Source organism: Trichomycterus rosablanca, chromosome 23 (genome assembly GCF_030014385.1).
Source record: "Trichomycterus rosablanca isolate fTriRos1 chromosome 23, fTriRos1.hap1, whole genome shotgun sequence".
NCBI classification, from domain to species: Eukaryota; Metazoa; Chordata; class Actinopteri; order Siluriformes; family Trichomycteridae; genus Trichomycterus; species Trichomycterus rosablanca.
The window spans coordinates 11490108-11510889 of record NC_086010.1 but is presented as its reverse complement, the minus strand read 5'-3'; the positions used below and the strand labels follow the sequence as shown (position 1 = coordinate 11510889).

The 20782-nt window shown below is 42.1% G+C and overlaps 1 protein-coding gene across 1 annotated transcript in view; it reads left to right on the top strand.

Moving 5' to 3' along the window:
- The window catches only part of LOC134300762 (intermembrane lipid transfer protein VPS13B-like), a 149593-nt gene that overhangs the window by 104430 nt on the left and 24381 nt on the right, over positions 1 to 20782 (top strand). The window contains exons 35-46 of the mRNA XM_062985184.1: positions 1148 to 1510; positions 3203 to 3399; positions 4342 to 4555; positions 6597 to 6781; positions 7302 to 7495; positions 9662 to 9843; positions 11122 to 11489; positions 12624 to 12785; positions 14806 to 14961; positions 17556 to 17816; positions 17897 to 17980; positions 19763 to 19938. Coding sequence (XP_062841254.1) covers positions 1148 to 1510; positions 3203 to 3399; positions 4342 to 4555; positions 6597 to 6781; positions 7302 to 7495; positions 9662 to 9843; positions 11122 to 11489; positions 12624 to 12785; positions 14806 to 14961; positions 17556 to 17816; positions 17897 to 17980; positions 19763 to 19938 — 2542 coding nt within the window. The remainder of the gene's footprint in view (positions 1 to 1147; positions 1511 to 3202; positions 3400 to 4341; positions 4556 to 6596; positions 6782 to 7301; positions 7496 to 9661; positions 9844 to 11121; positions 11490 to 12623; positions 12786 to 14805; positions 14962 to 17555; positions 17817 to 17896; positions 17981 to 19762; positions 19939 to 20782) is intronic.

Here is a 20782-nt window from a genome sequence, read left to right as displayed (position 1 = left end):
TCACTGTGGGGTGTACTCACTTATGTTGCCAGCTATTTAGACATTAATGGCTGTGTGTTGAGTTATTTTCAGAAGACAGTAAATCTACACTGCTATACAAGCTGCACACTGACTACTCTAAGTTATATCCAAGTTTCATGTCTATAGTGTTGTCCCATGAAAAGATATAATAAAATATTTGCAGAAATGTGAGCGGTGTACTCACTTTTGTGATACACTGTATATACATTAAAACCACCTCCTTGTTTCTACACTCACTGTCCATTTTATCAGCTCCACTTACCTTATAGAAACACTTTGTAGTTCTACAATTACTGACTGTAGTCCATCTATTTCTCTACATACCTTTTTAGCCTGCTTTCACCCTGTTCTTCATTGATCAGGACCACCACAGCACCACCACAGTGCAGGTATTATTTAGGTGGTGGATCAATCTCAGCACTGCAGTGACACTGACATGGTGGTGGTGTGTTAGTGTGTGTTGTGCTGATATGAGTGGATCAGACACAGCAGCGCTGCTGGAGTTTTTAAATACCGTGTCCACTCACTGTCCACTCTATTAGACACGCCTACCTTGTTGGTCCACCTTGTAGATGTAAAGTCAGAGACGATCGCTCATCTATTGCTGCTGTTTGAGTCGGTCATCTTCTAGACCGTCATCAGTGGTCACAGGACGCTGCCCATGGGGCGCCGCTGGCTGGATGTTTTTGGTTGGTGGACTATTCTCAGTCCAGCAGTGACAGTGAGGTGTTTAAAAACTCCAGCAGCACTGCTGTGTCTGATCCACTCATACCAGCACAACACACACTAACACACCACCACCTTGACAGTGTCACTGCAGTGCTGAGAATGACCCACCACCTAAATAATACCTGCTCTGTAGTGGTCCTGGCAGAGTCCTGACCATTGAAGAACAGCATGAAATGGGAACAAAGCATGCAGCGAAACAGATGGACTACAGTCAGTAATTGTAGAACTACAAAGTGCTTCCAAAATGGACAGTGAGTGTAGAAACAAGGAGGTGGTTTTAATGTTATGTATATATTGTTTGTCTGTTTCCTTATGCTTTTCTTTATAAATAAATCTATGTGGTCCATGAGTGTACATACTTTTTTATGTTTTGTGGTTGTTTTCATCATTTGTGCAGCTGAGCTGAAGGTAGCATTGTGTAGACCACTAAAGGTGAGCCCAACAGTGGCCAAGCTGGAGCAAGCAAAGTACTTCTGGGAGAAGATCTTTCCAGAAAGCAGCCTCGTACCAGACGTCTCCGACACTCCTCAATCTCTGCACAGCACCAAATCGTTCCAGAGCAGCCCAGTTTCATCCTTGTTTCCCAGTCGCATAGCAGACGCTCTGCAGACGCTTACAACATTTCATAAGTTTTCTCTCCAAACTGTGCAAATGATGGTGATCATGGAGATGGAATCACATCCTCTTCGACCGACGATGACGTTTTCTGTGTCCACTGTGGAGGGCAATATGAGCACGAAGAGTGACCACAAACCAGACGGTCAGTGCATTGCTAACAAGCTTTATTTACTTTTTTGATTTGGCTTCTTCTTCATACATGTTTATAGGTAGCTGGATCCATATAGCCCTATAATAATAATAATCTTTATTTATATAGCATATTTCAAGCCGCTCAGGTGGTGCAACAGTAAAACACACGCTAGAACACCAGAGCTGGGATCTCGAATACATCTGAGGCTGAGCAGCCACATGAACAACGATTGGCCTGCTGTTCATATAGGGGTGGGATATTAAGCCGGATAGGGTCTCTCTCATAACTTATGCAGTTACAACCTCTGCTGGCTTATTGATGGTGCCTGCTCAGAGACGAGGAAAGAGTGCGCTGATCAGGGTGTGTCTCTTCGTGCACAGGGCTGATTCGCATTGCACTCGTCGACTGTAGGTGACGAGATGCATATGGCTGCGGCCCACTTGTCGGAGGGGGTGTGGGTTAGCTTCGTTCTCCTCAATCAGAGCCAGGGTCGGCATTGGTGGATGTAATCGGTCAATTGGATGCGCTAAAGTCGGGAGAAAATACATAAGCAAAATATATAGCATCTTTCATACAACAGAAAATGGCCCAGATACAACAATGAATTAAAGAAAGTAAGAATACACTATTAAGTCACTTTAACATGTTCTGTTTTCATGTTTTTGGGTTTTCATATGGGGGATTTAACTCCATACACACAGAAATTAGACCTTAACCCTGATGAACCCGTATTTATGTTTTGTGGGGCGGCTTTCTTGATGAACATTGTTGCCTAGCTATACAAATGCTTGTTTTAATTCTTTTGATTTCCATTGTGCATTTTTTGAAATAGTGCCTTTATACACCGATGAGGCATAACATTATGACCACCTTTCTAATATTGTGTTGGTCCCCCTTTTGCTGCCCCATACCCAACAAACTGTGCTGCACTGTGTATTCTGACACCTTTCTATCAGAACCAGCATTAACTTCTTCAGCAATCTGAGCTACAGTAGCTCGTCTGTTGGATCGGACCACACGGGACAGCCTTTGCTCCCCACGTGCATCAATAAACCTTGGCCGCCCATGACCCTGTCGCCGGTTTACCACTGTTCCTTCCTTGGTCCACTTTTAATAAATACCGAACACTGCAGTTTTGGAGATGCTCTGACCCTTGTCAAACTCGCTCAAATCCTTACACTTGTCCATTTTTCCTGCTTCCAACACATCAACTTTGAGGATAAAATGTTCACTTACTGCATAATATATCCCACCTACTAACAGGTGCTGTTATGAAGAGATAATCAGTGTTATTCACTTCACCTGTCAGTGGTCATAATGTTATGCCTAGTCAGTGTATGTGGGAGCATTCTGTATGTACACAGCTTACTGAAATGTTCCAGGTTATTATCTATAGTTAAATCATAAAAATAAAAAAAAGGGGTGTTAATGTACCTGATTAGAAAGGAAAACACCAATCCAACATTTCTTAGCTCTAATAAGCCATATAAATATCTACAGGTATATTGGTGTGTGCTCAACCAATTGTTTATTGTTTAGTGTATAACTCGTAAATTGCAAATGTCATTTTTAAATAATAAAAGTGGGTTATTGGGGTTTTAAAAGATAGTAAATATTGAATTCACAAATAAAATAGGTTTACTCTTTTTAAATGACTGTCCAGTGTTAATAAACACCTCTGTTTTGTATCTATTTTTACAGAGAGTGTGAAAGAGGTGTGTCTGTTATGGAAATGTCAGAATTTGTTGGTCCAAACAAGTTTAGGAAACAGTAAGAAGACATTTGTGGGGCCGTTCTCCTGCAGTGTCGATCTGACGGCCTGTTGGTGTCGACACAGTGGTTGTCCTAATACTGGCCCACCGAGAATCCTGCTGAAACTAAAGGGAGGATTATTACAGGTAAAGCACCGTAATGAAACACCAGTTGTGATTATCTGTGAACTCTGCCTTCAGGATTTAGCATCTTATAATTCCACACACCTGATAATAGCAATCATCACCCAAAAACTGCAGCCATGATCCCAGTACACTGCGGCTAAATGAAATAAGCAAGCAGACTTGGCAGCAAAGCAAGCCGTAACATCCCCGGTCCAACGTCTTGACCCGCCATCGGATCTCAGACCAGCCATAAAAGCATACACCACAGCAGCTTGGTGAAAAGGATGGGAACCATATACCACCGTTAAACTCTGAGATCCACCACACTTCACTCATACCTACCTGCTAAAGCAGCGATCCCCAACCTTTTTTGCACCACAGACAGGTTTCCACGGACCGGCGAGGCGGGGGGATTGAAATTAGAATAAAAATACCACTCACAAATGATTGAAAATCACTGGGAACCCTGAGCTTTTTTGCTGCAATAAAATGCTCCCACCTAGGGGTGATAGAAGACAATAACACCCGAAGTGTGTTGGAAATTGAAGCATTGAGTTCATTGCTTTCGTAGTGATCTCTAATTATTTATTCTTTCTGTGTGGCCCGGTGGTTGGGGACCACTGTGCTAAAGGGAGACCGGACCCCTACTTGCCCCCTCTGTGGATCAAGAACCTCTGTCAAACTCTGTCATGCCCTTGATTGCACAGATGTGTGTTCGTGTTTTCTAAATCTTCTAATAATTTTATGGACTGGAGATGGTGATATTCTTTTATTCTTTTTATTTTAGACATAGCCAGTCATGTCTATGTAGACTCCCAATCAGCCACTAGCACTTCTGAGATTCTATCCTGGATCTCAGTGGTGGTGGGCTAACGTAATAGACCACTGCACTTATTAGAAAGGATTCTTGTACACCAGATTGCACTTGTGTGGCGTGTTTAACAGTGCATTGTTTCTGTTTAGGTATTTTGGGGACAGGAGCATTACAATTGTATTGCTTTGCTTCAAGAGTACCTGCAAAACTACCTGAGCGAACAGACGCAAACGGAAGAGCAGCAACAGAACACGAATTCTGTATATTCCAAACTGCCACACTCTCCTGGAGCACGCTCTCCCAGCACTGAACATTCCTCAGATGACCTGCGCACCGGCCTCTTCCAGTATATCCAGGGATCAGGTATATTGTCTCTATTAATGGAGAGAAATCAAATATATTCTTTTTTTCATTTTTTCTCCCAATCTAGTTGGATCCAGCTACCCGATTGCATTCTCTACTGCTGCTGACCTTCACTCCTGACCGAGGATAGCACGTGTGCTGTAGCCAACTGCATCTTTTCATTTTCATGAGACAAATTTACAAGGTGCTCAGTCTCGAGCACGGTCCCCACTATCCCTCATCTCTGTGAACCGCCATCGATCAGCCAGCAGAGGTCGTAATTGCATCAGCCCAACCAGACGGACAAGCTGATCGTTGTCCGTGTAGGCGCCCAGCCTGCCGGCAGCAGAGCTGAGATTCGAATTCACAAGTTTGAGTCCTCTGCCAAATGCTTTGTGTTTTGAAACGCATTCAGTCACTTTGACCCACCCTCCCAGGACACAGCCAGGCCTCTCTACTGATGTTAATCTCCACCCTGAGTGAGGAGAGCAAGACTGACACGCACACCCTCCGACGTGTGCAGTAGCCGACTGCATCTTTTCACGTGCATGGGGCGAGTTCATATGCGGATCAGCTTTGTGTACGGAGAGACACACCCTGATCAATGCATTATCCCTGGACTCGCCATCAGTCAGCCAGCAGAGGTCATAATTGCATCAGTTATGAGGTCCCTATCCGGCTTTTTCCTCCCTGTATGAACAACAATCCAGTTGTTGTTCACATAGGCGCCCGGCCTGGCTGAGTTTGAACCGAGGAGTTTGAAATGTCAGCGCTGGTGTGCTAGCGTGTTTTACCTCTGCGCCAAGGAGTTTGTATTCTGAAAGACATTTTATAATTGGCAAAGTAATTCCTCTGCCACCTGCAATGTGTTCTGAAACACATTCAGCCACTGGCTGCTTCTTTTTACCCTCTAGAGATGGAGTCTCCCAGAGAGCCGTATTGCATATAGAGAGACATGCTACGCTGCATCATTTTACCACCTCTAGTGTGGTTGCCTCAACGTATCAACTCTCTTTCAGACGCAGACAGTTGAGATTGATGGTGGGCTGGCACGTTAGACCAGGGGTTTTCAACCTTTTTGGACATGCGCCCCCCTTCGTGTGCCAACCGTGAACTTGCGCCCCCCCCCCCCCCTCCCCCAACTTGCACCACGCCCCCCCCCCCCCCCTTCATCAACCACCGCACAGAAATCATTGAGAAAGCTTCTGACAAGCTAAAAGAACGTAATTAATGTTGTGCACATTATATAATTTTGCTGATTGAAAATATTATTTTAAAAAGATAATACAGTCCGACCCCATCTGAGCCGATTCTATCAGCACATTATAAATTCGTGGTTCACTTTGGTAAATCATAAGCGGTTCTTGCTTTCTGATGTAGATGAGAGCAGAAAACGTTACTTCACAGAGCATAGACAAAAGTTCATCAATTACTAAGTTCGGGATCATCTGCTCTGACTGAAAACGTTTAGCTCCACAGGCAGAACGACTCTGACTCTGTGGTAATACTCAGTATAATTAAGCCTGAGCTTTTTAAGCGAGTCACACAAAATGTTCTGTAGTAGTTGGTGTTTATTTACAACCGCAACATTTATTATAACAGTAAACACGGAGAGATGACTGAGAAAAGAAACTTACGCTGCGCTTAAAATGAATTGACTCCCGAGTCACTTATAATCGATACTGTGAACAGAGCGTCTCTCTTAAAGACACAAACACGTCCTATAACAGCGGTCGTTGCTTTTGACACCATTTATCTTCGCTGATAGATCTATTTTGAAGGTTTTTTTCAGACGGAACTGAATAACATTAAACGTGCGTGTGAGCGTGGTCAGTTAGAGTAATGAAATATGTCTCCCATGGGTGAAAAATGAATTGCTTTAGTTTTAGAAGTAAAAAAATCTCGTAATGCCACGCCCCCCGGTCAGGCACTCGCGCCCCCCCAGACAAGTACTCCACAGGTTGAAAATCCCTGCGTTAGACCACTGTACCACCTGAGACATAATACCTCATATTGCTATTGAGCTCACACTTGCTTCTTTTGGTACTTATTTTTTCCACAGCCTCTCAGAATCTACCAGGGGCGCATGAGGTGGTGTTTTATAATGAGACAGAGGACAGTCCCGGTGTGATGATGTGGAGGTATCCTGAACCCAGAGTACTCACCTTCGTACGAATCACCCCTGTGCCCTTTAACACCACAGAAGATCCAGAAATCAGCACAGCTGACCTGGGGGATGTGCTACAGGTAAGGAACAGCTGCACTTAAACCTGTAAGAGTCAGGAAGAGCCAGAGGTGGAGCATGGGGCGTTTTCACACACCGTCCAGGTACTCATATCTGTCCCTGAAACTCATTCTATGCTTGATTGGGGGATGCCAATCATCATCAAGTTTGTCATGATAATGCGAGCAGCTGTGCAGTCGCGAACCGCTTCTTTTCACCTGCAAGGGGCAGGTTCACACAGTGATCAGTATCACGTATGGAAAGTCACACACTGATCCCTATTATTCCACATCTCTGTGCATCGACCAGCCAGCAGAGGCCGTAATTGCAGCATCAATGAGGAATCCCATCATCCTACCCTCCCCCAGACGCAGCCAATCAATCGAGCATAGATTTAAACCCAAAAGCTCAAGATCTTTTTGTTTTCTCAAACCCTGGGTCAAGCCCAAAAATGGGTTGCAGAGAAAAACGGTAGTACTGTAATTAAATAAAGTTTGTACTTTCTCTGTCTCTTATTCTCTCTCTCTGTGTGTGTGTGTGCAGGTGCCGTGTAGTCTGGAGTTCTGGGATGAGTTGAGAATGGCGTTTGTGCCATATCGAGAGTTTAGCCTGTCTGAGAGCAGCGTGTGTGAACTTTCGATGCCTTCAATCGCTTCCCATACACACCAGAGTGACCTGGTGGCTGCAGATCTCTGGAGAGTTGTAGTTAACAGTACAGGAGATGGAACAGATGAGAGGTGTGTGTGTGTTAAAATGAATACTACTTTACAACTATATGTTACGGCGGCACGGTGGCTTAATAGCCTCATAGCAAGAAGGTCCTGGGTTCGATCCCCAGGCGGGGCGGTCCGGGTCCTTTCTGTGCGAAGTTGGCATCTTCTCCCACAGTCCAAAAACACGCACTAAGGTTAATTGGAGACACTGAATTGCCCTAAAAGTGAATGGGTGTGTGTATGTGTGTCTGCCCTGCGATGGACTGGCATCCTGTCCAGGGTGTTACTGTGTGCCTTGCGTCTATTGAAAAGTTGGGATAGGCTCCATCCCGCATGAAGGAACTATAAGTTACTAAATAACTTACATATACTCCTGGATTTTTAGGACTTTATTGGCTGGTGTTGTTCAGTTGAGAGTGGGTTTCTTTCTGTGCCTGGTTCCTTTCAAGATTTCATCCTGTTTAGGGAGTTTAATCTTGTCACTTTCTTTTGTAGTGCTTATTTAGGGTCTAGACCTGGATCTCTGTAAAGCTGATCTTTGACTATGTACAATGTGTCATTAAATTTAACATATACGTATAGGGATGTCCCGATCCGATCTCAAAGATCGGGATCGGGGCCGATCAAGGCATTTTTTAATTGATCGGAATCGGCTTTACTAAACCCGATCTTAATCCCGATCTTTTGTGTTACGTCAGCATGTCCGCTGTGTGGAAATACTTTAAATTGAAAAGTAAAACAAGTCCAACAGTGAAGTGTAACGTCTGCAGTGTGAGCGTTTCACGAGGCGGTGGGAGCAGAGCTGCGTTCATGTGTGAGAGTGTGTGTGAGTGAAGGATCACACCGGTTTACAAAACAACGTAGTGATGCACTCGTTTAATAAAGAAATAAATGCACAGTATATTCACATATTGTCGGGAGCAGAACACTTTATTAACTTCTTCTGTTACGGTACCGAATAGCCGACAGTTGAGTCAAGCACGCTATTTCATGTTCTATGGAAGGCCTAAAGGGTCAAAACACACTCACTTCGTGTACAAACGTCCATCAAACCATTGTCACAATACAAGCACTTTAAGAACTGGCTTTCCTTCATAACAAAAGAACCTTTCCATTTTATTTTGGTATTCAGGTTTTACTGTAATGCTTTTAAGTAACTTTTTTTCTTATATTCAAGTTAAGCTGCTACACAGATTTCTGTTCATTTTTAGTGTATCACTGCATTAAACGTTTTTTTTCTTTAAATGTAAAGTTTAAAGTAAAACTAATTATCTCACTCATTTTGATTGATTTTGTAAAAATACAAAAACATTAAGCCAATAGCTTGGATGCAGCATTTTTCCCTTCAGCACTGCAGAGCTATTTAGTTGTTAAACATATACACTGGATTAATTTGAATAATTGTAATGTACTTGAAGTGTGCACTGTGTGAACAATATTATCTAGTTCTTATCTAGACAATATCTAGAAAATACAAGTATCGGTTTGAGAATCGGTATCGGATCGGGATAAAAATTAATAATCGGGATCGGTATCGGGAACAAAAAAACGTGATCGGGACATCCCTATATACGTACATTTTAAACGAGTTAAATGTGTATTAGCAATGTTAAATTCTACTCTTAAATTAAACTGCCAATAGAAGTGACTATAAGAATTGTTTATCATTGGGGTTCAGATGGCAGACGCTCAGTTGCCTTATTACAAAAATCACTAATACCACCTAAAACTTTACTGTGCAAAAAAGAAGCCTTATGTTAACCATGTCCAGAAGCAGCATCACCTTCTCTGGGCTCTGAGGTATCTAGGATGGACCATCACACAGTGGAAACAGTTGTAATCAGATGAATCAGCATTCCAGGTCTTTTTTTTTGGGGGAAAAAAAAGGACGCTATGTTCTCCTGACCAAAGACAAAAAGGACCATCCAGACTGTTATCAGCAACAAGTCCAAAAGTCAGGGTCTGTCATGGTATGGGGCTGTGTCAGTGCCCTCGGCAAAGGTCATTTACACTTCTGTGATGGCAGCATTAATGCAGAAAAGAACAAGAGAAAGAAAGAAGATAGGGGGGAAAAAAAGAAAAAGAAAGAACAAAGGAAAAAAGAAAGTCAACTTTCTTTATATAATAAAATTTAAAATGGCATTTACTGCTTGTTTTTATAGCCGACAATTCTTTTATTTCTCTTTCTAGTTCTGAGAGTGAGCTTGGTGTGCAGTTGCCCTGTGAGCAGCTTGTGTCCCCCACAGCGCTGGCAGCATGTATGCAGGTAGACTCTTGTTTTGCACCGTGGTTCGTTCCATCACTTGGTGTGTCTCTGCATCTGGCCTACCTGGAGCTGCGACTGAGCCATCACCTCGAACAACTGGGCCCAGGTACTACCCGCATTTGTTAATTAACTAATTTTACTTAACAAATTACTAATTTTCAGAAAGATAGAACAAAAGAAAGAATGAAAGATAAAAAGGAAGATAGAAATGAAGGAAGATAAAGAATGAAAGAGATTTTATAAAATTCTACTGAACAAACTACTGGTTTTTATTAGGATTTTATCAAATTCTACTGTTTAAAGTCTAAAATGTTTTTAACTGCTAGTGTTTACCAGATATTTTTTCTTTTACACCATTTTAAAAGCTTTTCTCTCAGCGAGGAACATAAATTATCCTGCAGTGTGACATCACATTACACTAAAATATAAAAAAAAAAAAAAATTAATTTAAATTTAATAATAATTTTAAATATAGATCAGTTTAAGGGTCCCTTCATGCAAACTATAATATTTAGTACATACACGTGATGTAAAAGAAAACGTGATTGATGAGACCAGGCCACCTTCTTCTGTGGCTCTGTGGTCCAGTTCCGATGATCACGTGCCCATTGTTGGCGCTTTCGGCAGTGGACAGGGGTCGGCATGGGCATCCTGACTGGTCTGCAGCTATGCAGCCACATACGCAACAAACTGTGCTGCGTATTCTGACACCTTTCTATCAGAACCAGCATTAACTACTTCAGCAGTTTGAGCTACAGTAGCTCGTCTGTTGGCCCACACGGGCCAGCCTTCGCTCCCCACGTGCATCAAGGAGCCTTGGCCGCCCATGACCCTGATCCTAGACATAGGGATAGGAAGGCATAGGATAAAATGTTCACTTGCTGCCTAATATATCCCACCTACTAACAGGTGCCGTGATGAAGAGATAATCAGTGTTATTCACTCACATGTCAGTGGTCATAATGTTATGGTCGGTGTATATTGCATATTATAATAGTTCCACTTGTGTAAGTTTTATTATTTTTATTCTTTTTTGATAACATTGTGATGGAAATTTTCTTAATTATAGTGTTTAAAAAAAAAAAAAAAAAAACACATAAGGATTAGATTACCTGTACCTTCACAGAGCCCTTTAATCTCATTTGAAGTGAAGTAACACCACATGACATGATGTCACACCACAAGACAACGTTTTTTATTACAACACTTAATGTACTGTGATTATTATTGTAGGAATCTTGTTCATTTATGGACAGTTGCAGGTGTTACTGTCACATCACAGATTTTGCATGTTTTACTTACATTGAAAACAACAAAAACATCTTTGATTTAAAAGTAAAATCATATTTGTGGCTAACCTTTACTAATTGTTTTTATTTCTCAGTTCCATCACAGCGACTCCGACCCTTCCTTCCAGACAGGAAGTTGCCTTTGGAGCAGGAGTATGCGGTGGTGTGTCTGCGGGAGCCGCAGGCTTTTGTACAGGAGTGGAGTGACGGGACTCAGCTGGGCCAGGAGCTGCATTTCTCCTCCATGCTGCACTGCCACCTGTTGAACTACAGGAACCTTACACTCCTACCCCTTCTGAAACCATTTAAAATCCAGAGCCATGCTACTAACACGCATACACACTCCCAGCAAACACACACACAGTCCATGCTCCAGTGCAGTGTGTTCCTGGAGCCTGTGCAGATCGCGGTGGGTCAGCACGCCATACACACAATGGATGTGGCACTGAAGGCATGGCAACAGGTAAGACATACACACACTCACACAACGTGTTCTAATCTTGTTCGAATTTATCTATTTATTTATTAATTCGAATTTTAACGTCATGTTTTACACACTTTGGTTACGTTCATGACAGGACAGGTAATTACTAGGTACACAAGATTAATTAGTTCAAGTCTTTAATGTCCAAACACAGTCATGGACAATTTAATGTCTCCAGTTCACCTCACTTGCACGTCTTTGGACTGTGGGAGGAACTCAGGACCTTCTTGCTGTGAGGCGACAGTGCTACCCACCGAGCCACCGTGCCACCCCTGTTAGAATTTAGCCTATCTCTCTAGCTCCGACACAGATTACAACACTATACACTGACTAGGCATAACATTATGACCACTGACTGGTGAAGTGAATAACACTGATTATCTCTTCATCACAGCACCTGTTAGTGGGTGGGATATATTAGGCAGCCAGTGAACATTTTATCCTCAAAGCTGATGTGTTAGAAGCAGGAGAAATGGGCAAGCATGAGGATTTGAGCGAGTTTGACAAGGGCCAAATTGTGATGGCTAGACAAATGTGTCGGAGCATCTCCAAAACTACAACTCTTGTGGGGTGTTCCCGCTCTGCACTGGTCTATCAAAAGTGGTCCAAGGAAGGAACAATGGTAAACCGGCGCCAGGGTCATGGGCGGCCAAGGCTCATTGATGCACGTGGGGAGCGAATCCAACAGACGAGCTACTGTAGCTGAAACTGCTGAAGAAGTTAATGCTGGTTCTGATAGAAAGGTGCCAGAATACACAGTGCATCATAGTTGCAGGGCCAACACAATATCAGGAAGGTGGTCATAATGTTATGCCTCATACTGGACGGTTTGTCAGTAGGTATTGGCTTTTCTAGCAGGACAATGCTTCATGCCAAACAGCCTGTTCAGGGTATGGATGAAAGATCACCAGACCTGAATCTCATAAAGAACCTTTGGAATTTGATCAGGAGGAGGGTGGATGGTCATTCACCATCAAACAAAGCAGAGATACTTACATTTTTTCACCAGGAGTGGCTCCAATTGACAAAATTTTATAGAAAAGTATTATAAAAAACAATGTTATCAAAATATTAATTTTAAATAAACACTGTGTTTGTGTGTGTTTGATGCAGAACCTAAAGCCAGCAGAAGAGGAGCTACTTCTCGCCCACTATGTGGTTTGTAATGACACTCAGGAGATTTTACGTTTCGGTCAGGTGGATACAGATGAAAGTCTGGTCCTGAACAGTGGACAGAGTCACCAGTATTGTTGGAGATCTCACAAATCCTCACAGGTGATTTCTTTACCCCCCTCCCCCCCAATCCTACTCAGACAAACACATATAGGGTGTGTTTGAAAAGCTAGGGAGCTCTCTATATAGGCAGCATTTTATGTCATCCTGTGCGCGCTCCCAAGAAGGAGGCTGTTCGAAATCCTAGATGCCGTAATATCCTCACTACTAAGGTATCTTAATATTTCAATGTCATTTTGATTCAAGAACGAGTGAGCATCCGACGCTGCCTTAGGCCTAGTTCACACTACACGATTTTTGCCCTGATTTTCGCTCGGCGACTGGTCGGCGCTAGATTTTCCGGCTCGGGAGCAACTCGGCGTTTGCTCGGCGATCAAAACTCGGCTCTCAATCGCTAAGTGTGAACTATCCAACAACTCGATCTGACCGGCTCGAGATTTCTAGCATGTCAGATATCTGATCTGAGTTGCACGACTGGCAATGAGTGCTATGTTGAACAGCCAATGAGAACGCAAGATACAGCGTGAGGGGAAACGCAGGAGAGGAGTGTAAACAGGTGGGACAGGGGGATAATATAGTTTATATCAGAATACACCGGCACACACACGTTTTACAGTATTTCTGACTTGATCATTCTCTACAAAACATAACACCCACGCTACATTGCAAAAATATTAATTAACAACTTACTATAGAACAATCCATACTGTTCGCGCAGCCAAATCCACTCAGATTCATTTATTTTTCCTCCTTGATTTTACGCTGCACATCAGCGCACAAACAACTTTGATCGCTCGCTACTTGTTGACGTGCATTTTTGGACGTGGTATCAATAAACCCCTCGTTACTTCTCGCGTTTGTTTTCGTTTCAAAATGTAGTTTGGGAGACCAGAGAAGCTCGCCTGCGATTCCAGTTGGTGATAGATGGTGTAGTGTGAAACCCCCTATCGCCGATCAGTCGCGTAGTGTGAAATACACACCGACTGAAAGACTCCCGATTACAAAAGATCTAGTCGTGTAGTGTAAACTGTACAGCGACCCGGCAAATCAGAAAGTCGTGTAGTGTGAACTTGGCATTAGTGATCAAGGCAATCCCAGAATTCATTGCGGGTCGGGTGCTCTTCTCTCACAGAAAAATAAACATGTCTGACGGTGCAAACGTTAGTTATTTTCAAACGTAAATAAAATATTACTTATTTTTAACTTGTATAAACTTGTACCGAGTGTTTTTATTTGCAAGTTCGGGCTTGTCAGGAAATGTAACCGTTATCGGTACATGAAGGGAGATACTATATTGACATGTTAGCGTGCTGTGCTACCTCAATCCATTGGTTTTAATGGCAAGATGCTAAACGCTAAACGCGAAACCCGATGGAATCGCTATCTAAGTAGTGCGTTTGATTAACCTGACTTATAAGTCATTGACTTATTAGAATCCTCTCTTACTTAGGCAGCTGCCTATGTAGACAGTAAGACAGCAAGGCAGCTCCCTAGGTTTTCAAACACACCCATAGTCTTTGGCTTCCATTAGAATGAACTCATTTAGAATTTATTTTAAACATTGAAATCCATACAAAACTGCAACTCCTTATTCTTCTGATTAGGGTATGTGCTACAGGTTGATAGTCACCCCCTAGTGCACACACTAAATAATAAAGAAAAGAGCACCTTATCTATAGTAAAATATAGTGGAGGATCCATAATGTTATGGGGCTGCTTTGCTGGAGGCCTTTCAGAACCATTTAAAGCAAATTGCAAAACACAGTAAAATAATATATAATAATAATGTTGTTCCAGTTAGCTAAAATGAAACATTAGCTTTAAATGAGGTAATGATGGAAAATATACCAGGCGTCACTGAACACGTCATGTAACACAAAGTCCAAACCACATTTTTTTGTTTTTTGAAGTGCCCACAAACCATTTTTGTTGTCAGCTAGCTTTATTCCTTTTCCAGCCGGAACTTAACATGTTCACATGTACTTGTTTTTACGAGTGATTTAAACATTACTCTAAACAAATTCTATGTCTAAGTGTGTGTGTGTGTGTTTGCTTTCCACAGTTGCTGCATGTCTGTATCGAGGGCTGGGGTAACTGGCGCTGGTCAGAGCCTTTCAGTATTGATAACGTGGGTACAATTCTAAGGAGCATTCACAGGAAAGGCCAGACAGCCTCGCTTATCATTAAAGTTCAGCAGCTCAATGGAGTGCAGAAGCAGGTACTCTCACCCCCCAGTACACACACTATATTGTATTTTGCTAATTTTTAATCTAACCTAAACCTTTACCCTAGTTTATTGGTTTTGGGAGTTTAACATTCTATAACCTACAGAACTTGGTTCTTTCAAGGAGCACACTAAACAAAACAGGGCTCTGTGAGCAAAGGGACAAGTAAAACCACAAAAAATGTTCTATGGACAGACTAAACTAGAGCTTTTATAGATGACAAAATCTATAAAGTCTATAAAGAAAAGAGCACCTTATCTATAGTAAACTATAGTGGAGGATTCATAATGTTGTGGGGCTGCTTTGCTGCCTCTAGGACTGGAGGCCTTTAATGTGTTAAGTGAACAATAAAATCAGAGCATTTTAGAGCAATTCTGCACTCAAGCATAAGAAAAACTTTATGTGAATCTAACAAAATGTGTCCTAGAACAGGATAATGACTTAAAGTGCACATCAGTACACAAGAATGTTTAAGGAGGAGTAAATGAACTGTTTTAAACTGGGCCTGATCTCAATCCAGTTAGAAATCTTTAAAGAGAGATAAAATCTGCTATAAGGTAAAGGAATCCCATAAATATTCAAGAGATTGGGAAAATTGCAGTGGAAAAGTGGAGGGAACTACCAGCAGATGAGGCAAAAAAAGGCCACAGGTGGCTACAAAACGTTTGGAGGCAGTCATTACTACAAGTACAGAGGTATCTTAAAACTCAATGTCATTTGGTTCTGGGAGTGGCGTTGAGTTTAAAAGATGTTGAGTTTCAAGATATTTTTTCTCATAAGGATGTATGGAAAACCTGTTAATGCGTTCCATGGTCCTGTGGAACTGCATATATTTTAGGCTAATGTAAAATAATGGGGTTGTTTTTGACACGTATACACTGAAAATAACACAAATATAATATTAAAAACACTGAAATACAATCAAAACACAGTTAAATACAATAAAACCTGCACTTTATCTTTACTTCTATATTTTTTCCTTACACTTTTTAATTGTGGAGGTGCTTGATCTTGGAATACCGTACCCCTTAGCGACTTCAGTAAAGGCACATTCACATGAGAAGTGGCAAAATCTATTTTTGCTGTTATTTCCTATGGAGTGTAGCGGTGCACAAAGCTTAACGTAACATTGTACTGAAACAACAAGCGAGAGAACTAATGAGCAGTAATAATTAAGAGAGGTTTAGTGTTTAGATGTATTTTTTGAATACATTGTCACATTAGGCTTTTTTAAGAGTTTTTATAAGAGTTTTAGCCTCTCTCGGAAAAGCTGATTCTTACAATTTTACAGAACCCTGAGCTGTAACACAAGTTTAAAAGTGAAACAGGAGAAAAATCCTGCTAAACGCAGATACATGTGGAGCTTTCAGAGTGAAGTTGACGGTTATTCCACACAAATGCAGATTCATCTCATAATCGCACTTTGATGACGTTTTACTGCACCGCTCAAGCCTAGTGCTGAACAAAGCAGGAGTCTCACACACTTAAAATTTAAGGGAAAGTTGCATTTATGGGTACAAAATTCTTGATGAAGGGCGTCAAGTTTCAAAGATTTTGAGTTTAGGGGATGTCAAGTTACAAGGTACCACTGTATTAGGTTAGGGTAGCTTTAATCCTGTCCATGTCATATACTGTTTCTTCTTTATTTGAATTCATCATTATTATTATTTTTTTTATGACTGCATATACATTAATCAGTCATAACATTAAAACCACCTCCTTGTTTCTACACTCACTGTCCATTTTATCAGCTCCACTTACCATATAGAAGCACTTTGTAGTTCTACAATTACTGACTGTAGTCCATCTGTTTCTCTACATACTTTTTCTAGCCTGCTTTCACCCTGTTCTTTAATGGTCAGGACCCCCACAGGACCACCACAGAGTAGGTATTATTTAGGTGGTGGATCATTCTCAGCACTGCAGTGACACTGACATGGTGGTGGTGTGTTAGTGTGTGTTGTGCTGGTATGAGTGGATCAGACACAGCAGCGCTGCTGGAGTTTTTAAATACCGTGTCCACTCACTGTCCACTCTATTAGACTCTCTTACCTAGTTGGTTCACCTTGTAGATGTAAAGTCAGACGATCGCTCATCTATTGCTGCTGTTTGAGTTGGTCATCTTCTAGACCTTCATCAGTGGTCACAGGACGCTGCTCACGGGGCGCTGTTGGCTAAATATTTTTTAGGTTGGTGGACTATTCTCAGTCCAGCAGTGACAGTGAGATGTTCAAAAACTCCAGCAGCGCTGCTGTGTCTGATCCACTCATACCAGCACAACACACACTAACACACCACCACCATGTCAGTGTCACTGTAGTGCTGAGAATGATCCACCACCTAAATAATACCTACTCTGTAGTGGTCCTGGGAGAGTCCTGACCATTAAAGAACAGCATGAAAGGGTGTAACAAAGCATGCCAGTAATTGTAGAACTACAAAGTGTTTCTATATGGTAAGTGGAGCTGATAAATGGACAGTGAGTGTAGAAACAAGGAGGTGGTTTTAATGTTATTGCTGATCAGTGTATGTTGACAGGTGTAATGTATTTGGACACTCTCTCAATCCCTCTGTTTTTCTCCATCAGATTATCATCAGTGGTCGACAGATTATCTGTAGTTACCTGAATGAGAAGATCGAGGTACGGTTGGTGCAGCGCAGTGTTGAGGTCGAGGGCCAGGTGCAGGTTCAACATCTGCAGGCCTCTGTGGAACCAGACAGTAAGCTGCCCTCATATGTGCTGGAGGACTCAGATGTGATCGGTCTCTCTGTGCGAGCGCATAAAGACCAAGAGTGGTCTCAGGATGTGTGTCTCAAAGATACACAAGATAACAGCTGTGTGCTACAGGTAAGTCCTTCAACCAAAAGTGTGTTAACCATGTTATTTATAAAGCAGAATACGTTTATTTATAGCTCTTTATTTGTTAGATTACCTCCGCTACTGGCTCCCTGGAATCTGTATGCTGCTGTGTTATAACCCTGGAGCCCAACTCTCATATGCAGCAGAGACTGGTAAGTTAAAATTTATAAAATGGATAGTTCCAGTCCTAAAATCTGATTGGCTGAGCCGCGTTCGAAGCCGTTGTAAAATCCCCGATAAACGCACACCTATGACCACCTCACATCATTCCATATTAATACGCCACTGAAAAGAAAAAGTGAATGTTATGTTCGCCCTCATGTTGCCTAGCAACACTGTTAACGAACTGCTTGGGGTCATGGAAGAATGCTTTTTGTAAGTGTTTTTGTAAATACAAATTTATAAATTGAACATTGTTGTATTTTATTATATTTTATGTTGACCGCCGTTTTATAAAAGCAATAAGCCACTCGAGACCGTGCGTTACTGCTATGATTTTATCACGGGGAAAGACGTTTTAAAAACATCCTTCCCCGTGATAAAATTGCAGTAACGCACGGTCTCTCGTGACTTATTGCTTTAATATAAACATATACAGTACAGGCCAAAAGTTTGGACACACCTTCTCATTCAATGCGTTTTCTGTATTTTCATGACTATTTACATTGTAGATTCTCACTGAAGGCATCAAAACTATGAATGAACACATGTGGAGTTATGTACTTAACAAAAAAAGGTGAAATAACTGAAAACATGTTTTATATTCTAGTTTCTTCAAAATAGCCACCCTTTGCTCTGATTACTGCTTTGCACACTCTTGGCATTCTCTCAATGAACTTCAAGAGGTAGTCACCTGAAATGGTTTTCCAACAGTCTTGAAGGAGTTCCCAGAGGTGTTTAGCACTTGTTGGCCCCTTTGCCTTCACTCTGCGGTCCAGCTCACCCCAAACCATCTCGATTGGGTTCAGGTCCGGTGACTGTGGAGGCCAAGTCATCTGCAGCAGCACTCCATCACTCTCCTTCTTGGTCAAATAGCCCTTACACAGCCTGGAGGTGTGTTTGGGGTCATTGTCCTGTTGAAAAATAAATGATGGTCCAACTAAACGCAAACCAGATGGGATGGCATGTCGCTGCAGGATGCTGTGGTAGCCATGCTGGTTCAGTGTGCCTTCAATTTTGAATAAATCCCCAACAGTGTCACCAGCAAAACACCCCCACACCATCACAGCTCCTCCTCCATGCTTCACAGTGGGAACCAGGCATGTGGAATCCATCCGTTCACCTTTTCTGCGTCTCACAAAGACACGGCGGTTGGAACCAAAGATCTCAAATTTGGACTCATCAGACCAAAGCACAGATTTCCACTGGTCTAATGTCCATTCCTTGTGTTTTTTGGCCCAAACAAATCTCTTCTGCTTGTTGCCTCTCCTTAGCAGTGGTTTCCTAGCAGCTATTTGACCATGAAGGCCTGATTTGCGCAGTCTCCTCTTAACAGTTGTTCTAGAGATGGGTCTGCTGCTAGAACTCTGTGTGGCATTCAACTGGTCTGTGATCTGAGCTGCTGTTAACTTGCGATTTCTGAGGCTGGTGACTCGGATGAACTTGTCCTGAGAAGCAGAGGTGACTCTTGGTCTTCCTTTCCTGGAGAGAATGCCAAGAGTGTGCAAAGCAGTAATCAGAGCAAAGGGTGGCTATTTTGAAGAAACTAGAATATAAAACATGTTTTCAGTTATTTCACCTTTTTTTGTTAAGTACATAACTCCACATGTGTTCATTCATAGTTTTGATGCCTTCAGTGAGAATCTACAATAAAAATAGTCATGAAAATACAGAAAACGCATTGAATGAGAAGGTGTGTCCAAACTTTTGGCCTGTACTGTACATACACTGTGAAAATACGTCTGTGTGGGTGTTTAATGGTGTGCATTTCTCAGGTGGTGTTCAGTCCTCTGTTTGTTGTGAGGAGTCACCTACCAGAGGCTGTATTGGTGCAAGTAGAGAAGCGCAGTTTAGGCCAAAAGGAGTGCCAGCAAATCGTTGGACAAGGGCAGCAGCGGGCATTGCGCAATGTACAGCCAAACATCACACACCACCTTACCTTCAAAGCCAGGTACATTACCCACAACTCCTTGTATTCCACTTATATCACTTGTTTATTTGTGACTTTACCTTAGAATACACTCAGGCTGTTAGGTTAGCCTTAAAGCTAAATTACAGTTGCAAGTAAACAATGTCACCTGCCTTTTTCGCCATTTCCAACTAAAAGCAATTGAATCAGTGGTCCACTGAAGAAACAAACTCATTATTGTTCCCCTGAAAAATACTAAATAAAGTAAGAAACAGTGCAGCAACATAACCTGATGTGTGTGACCACACGAAATATGCATTAAATGCTCATGCACATTAATAGAAATCACAAAAAGTGCCCACTGAGGTCACATAATTTGATGGTCACAGATGTTGGTGCAACATGGTGCGTAACTGTCCACAATCATAATAGATAAAGCTAACTTGCACACTCACATAACTAACCAAAAGTATTCAACATCCTGCATTAGAGCACTCTAGCAACCACTTGTTTTGCCATAGCACCCACTTAGCAATACCTTAGCAGCCACCTGGAACACCATAGCAACCACCATGGTAACCACATACCAAAAACTTCCAAAGGTATTCAAGCTCTCACTTTTGGAACACAATAGCAATTACTTTTGATATAGGTAGGATAAAGTCATAAGCTGCGTCCGGAATCGCATACTTACAGAGTACGTACTAGATTGGAGGAAGTATGCACTACTCGGCCGGTAAAAAAGTACATACTTTCAGTACAGAAGTATGCAGTATGCACACAACACCGCTACGTACTACATCCGCCATCTTACCAACGTCAAGTGATGACGTGGGGACGTGAGGACGTAATATCACCATAGTTACAGACTCATTACAAACCCCAC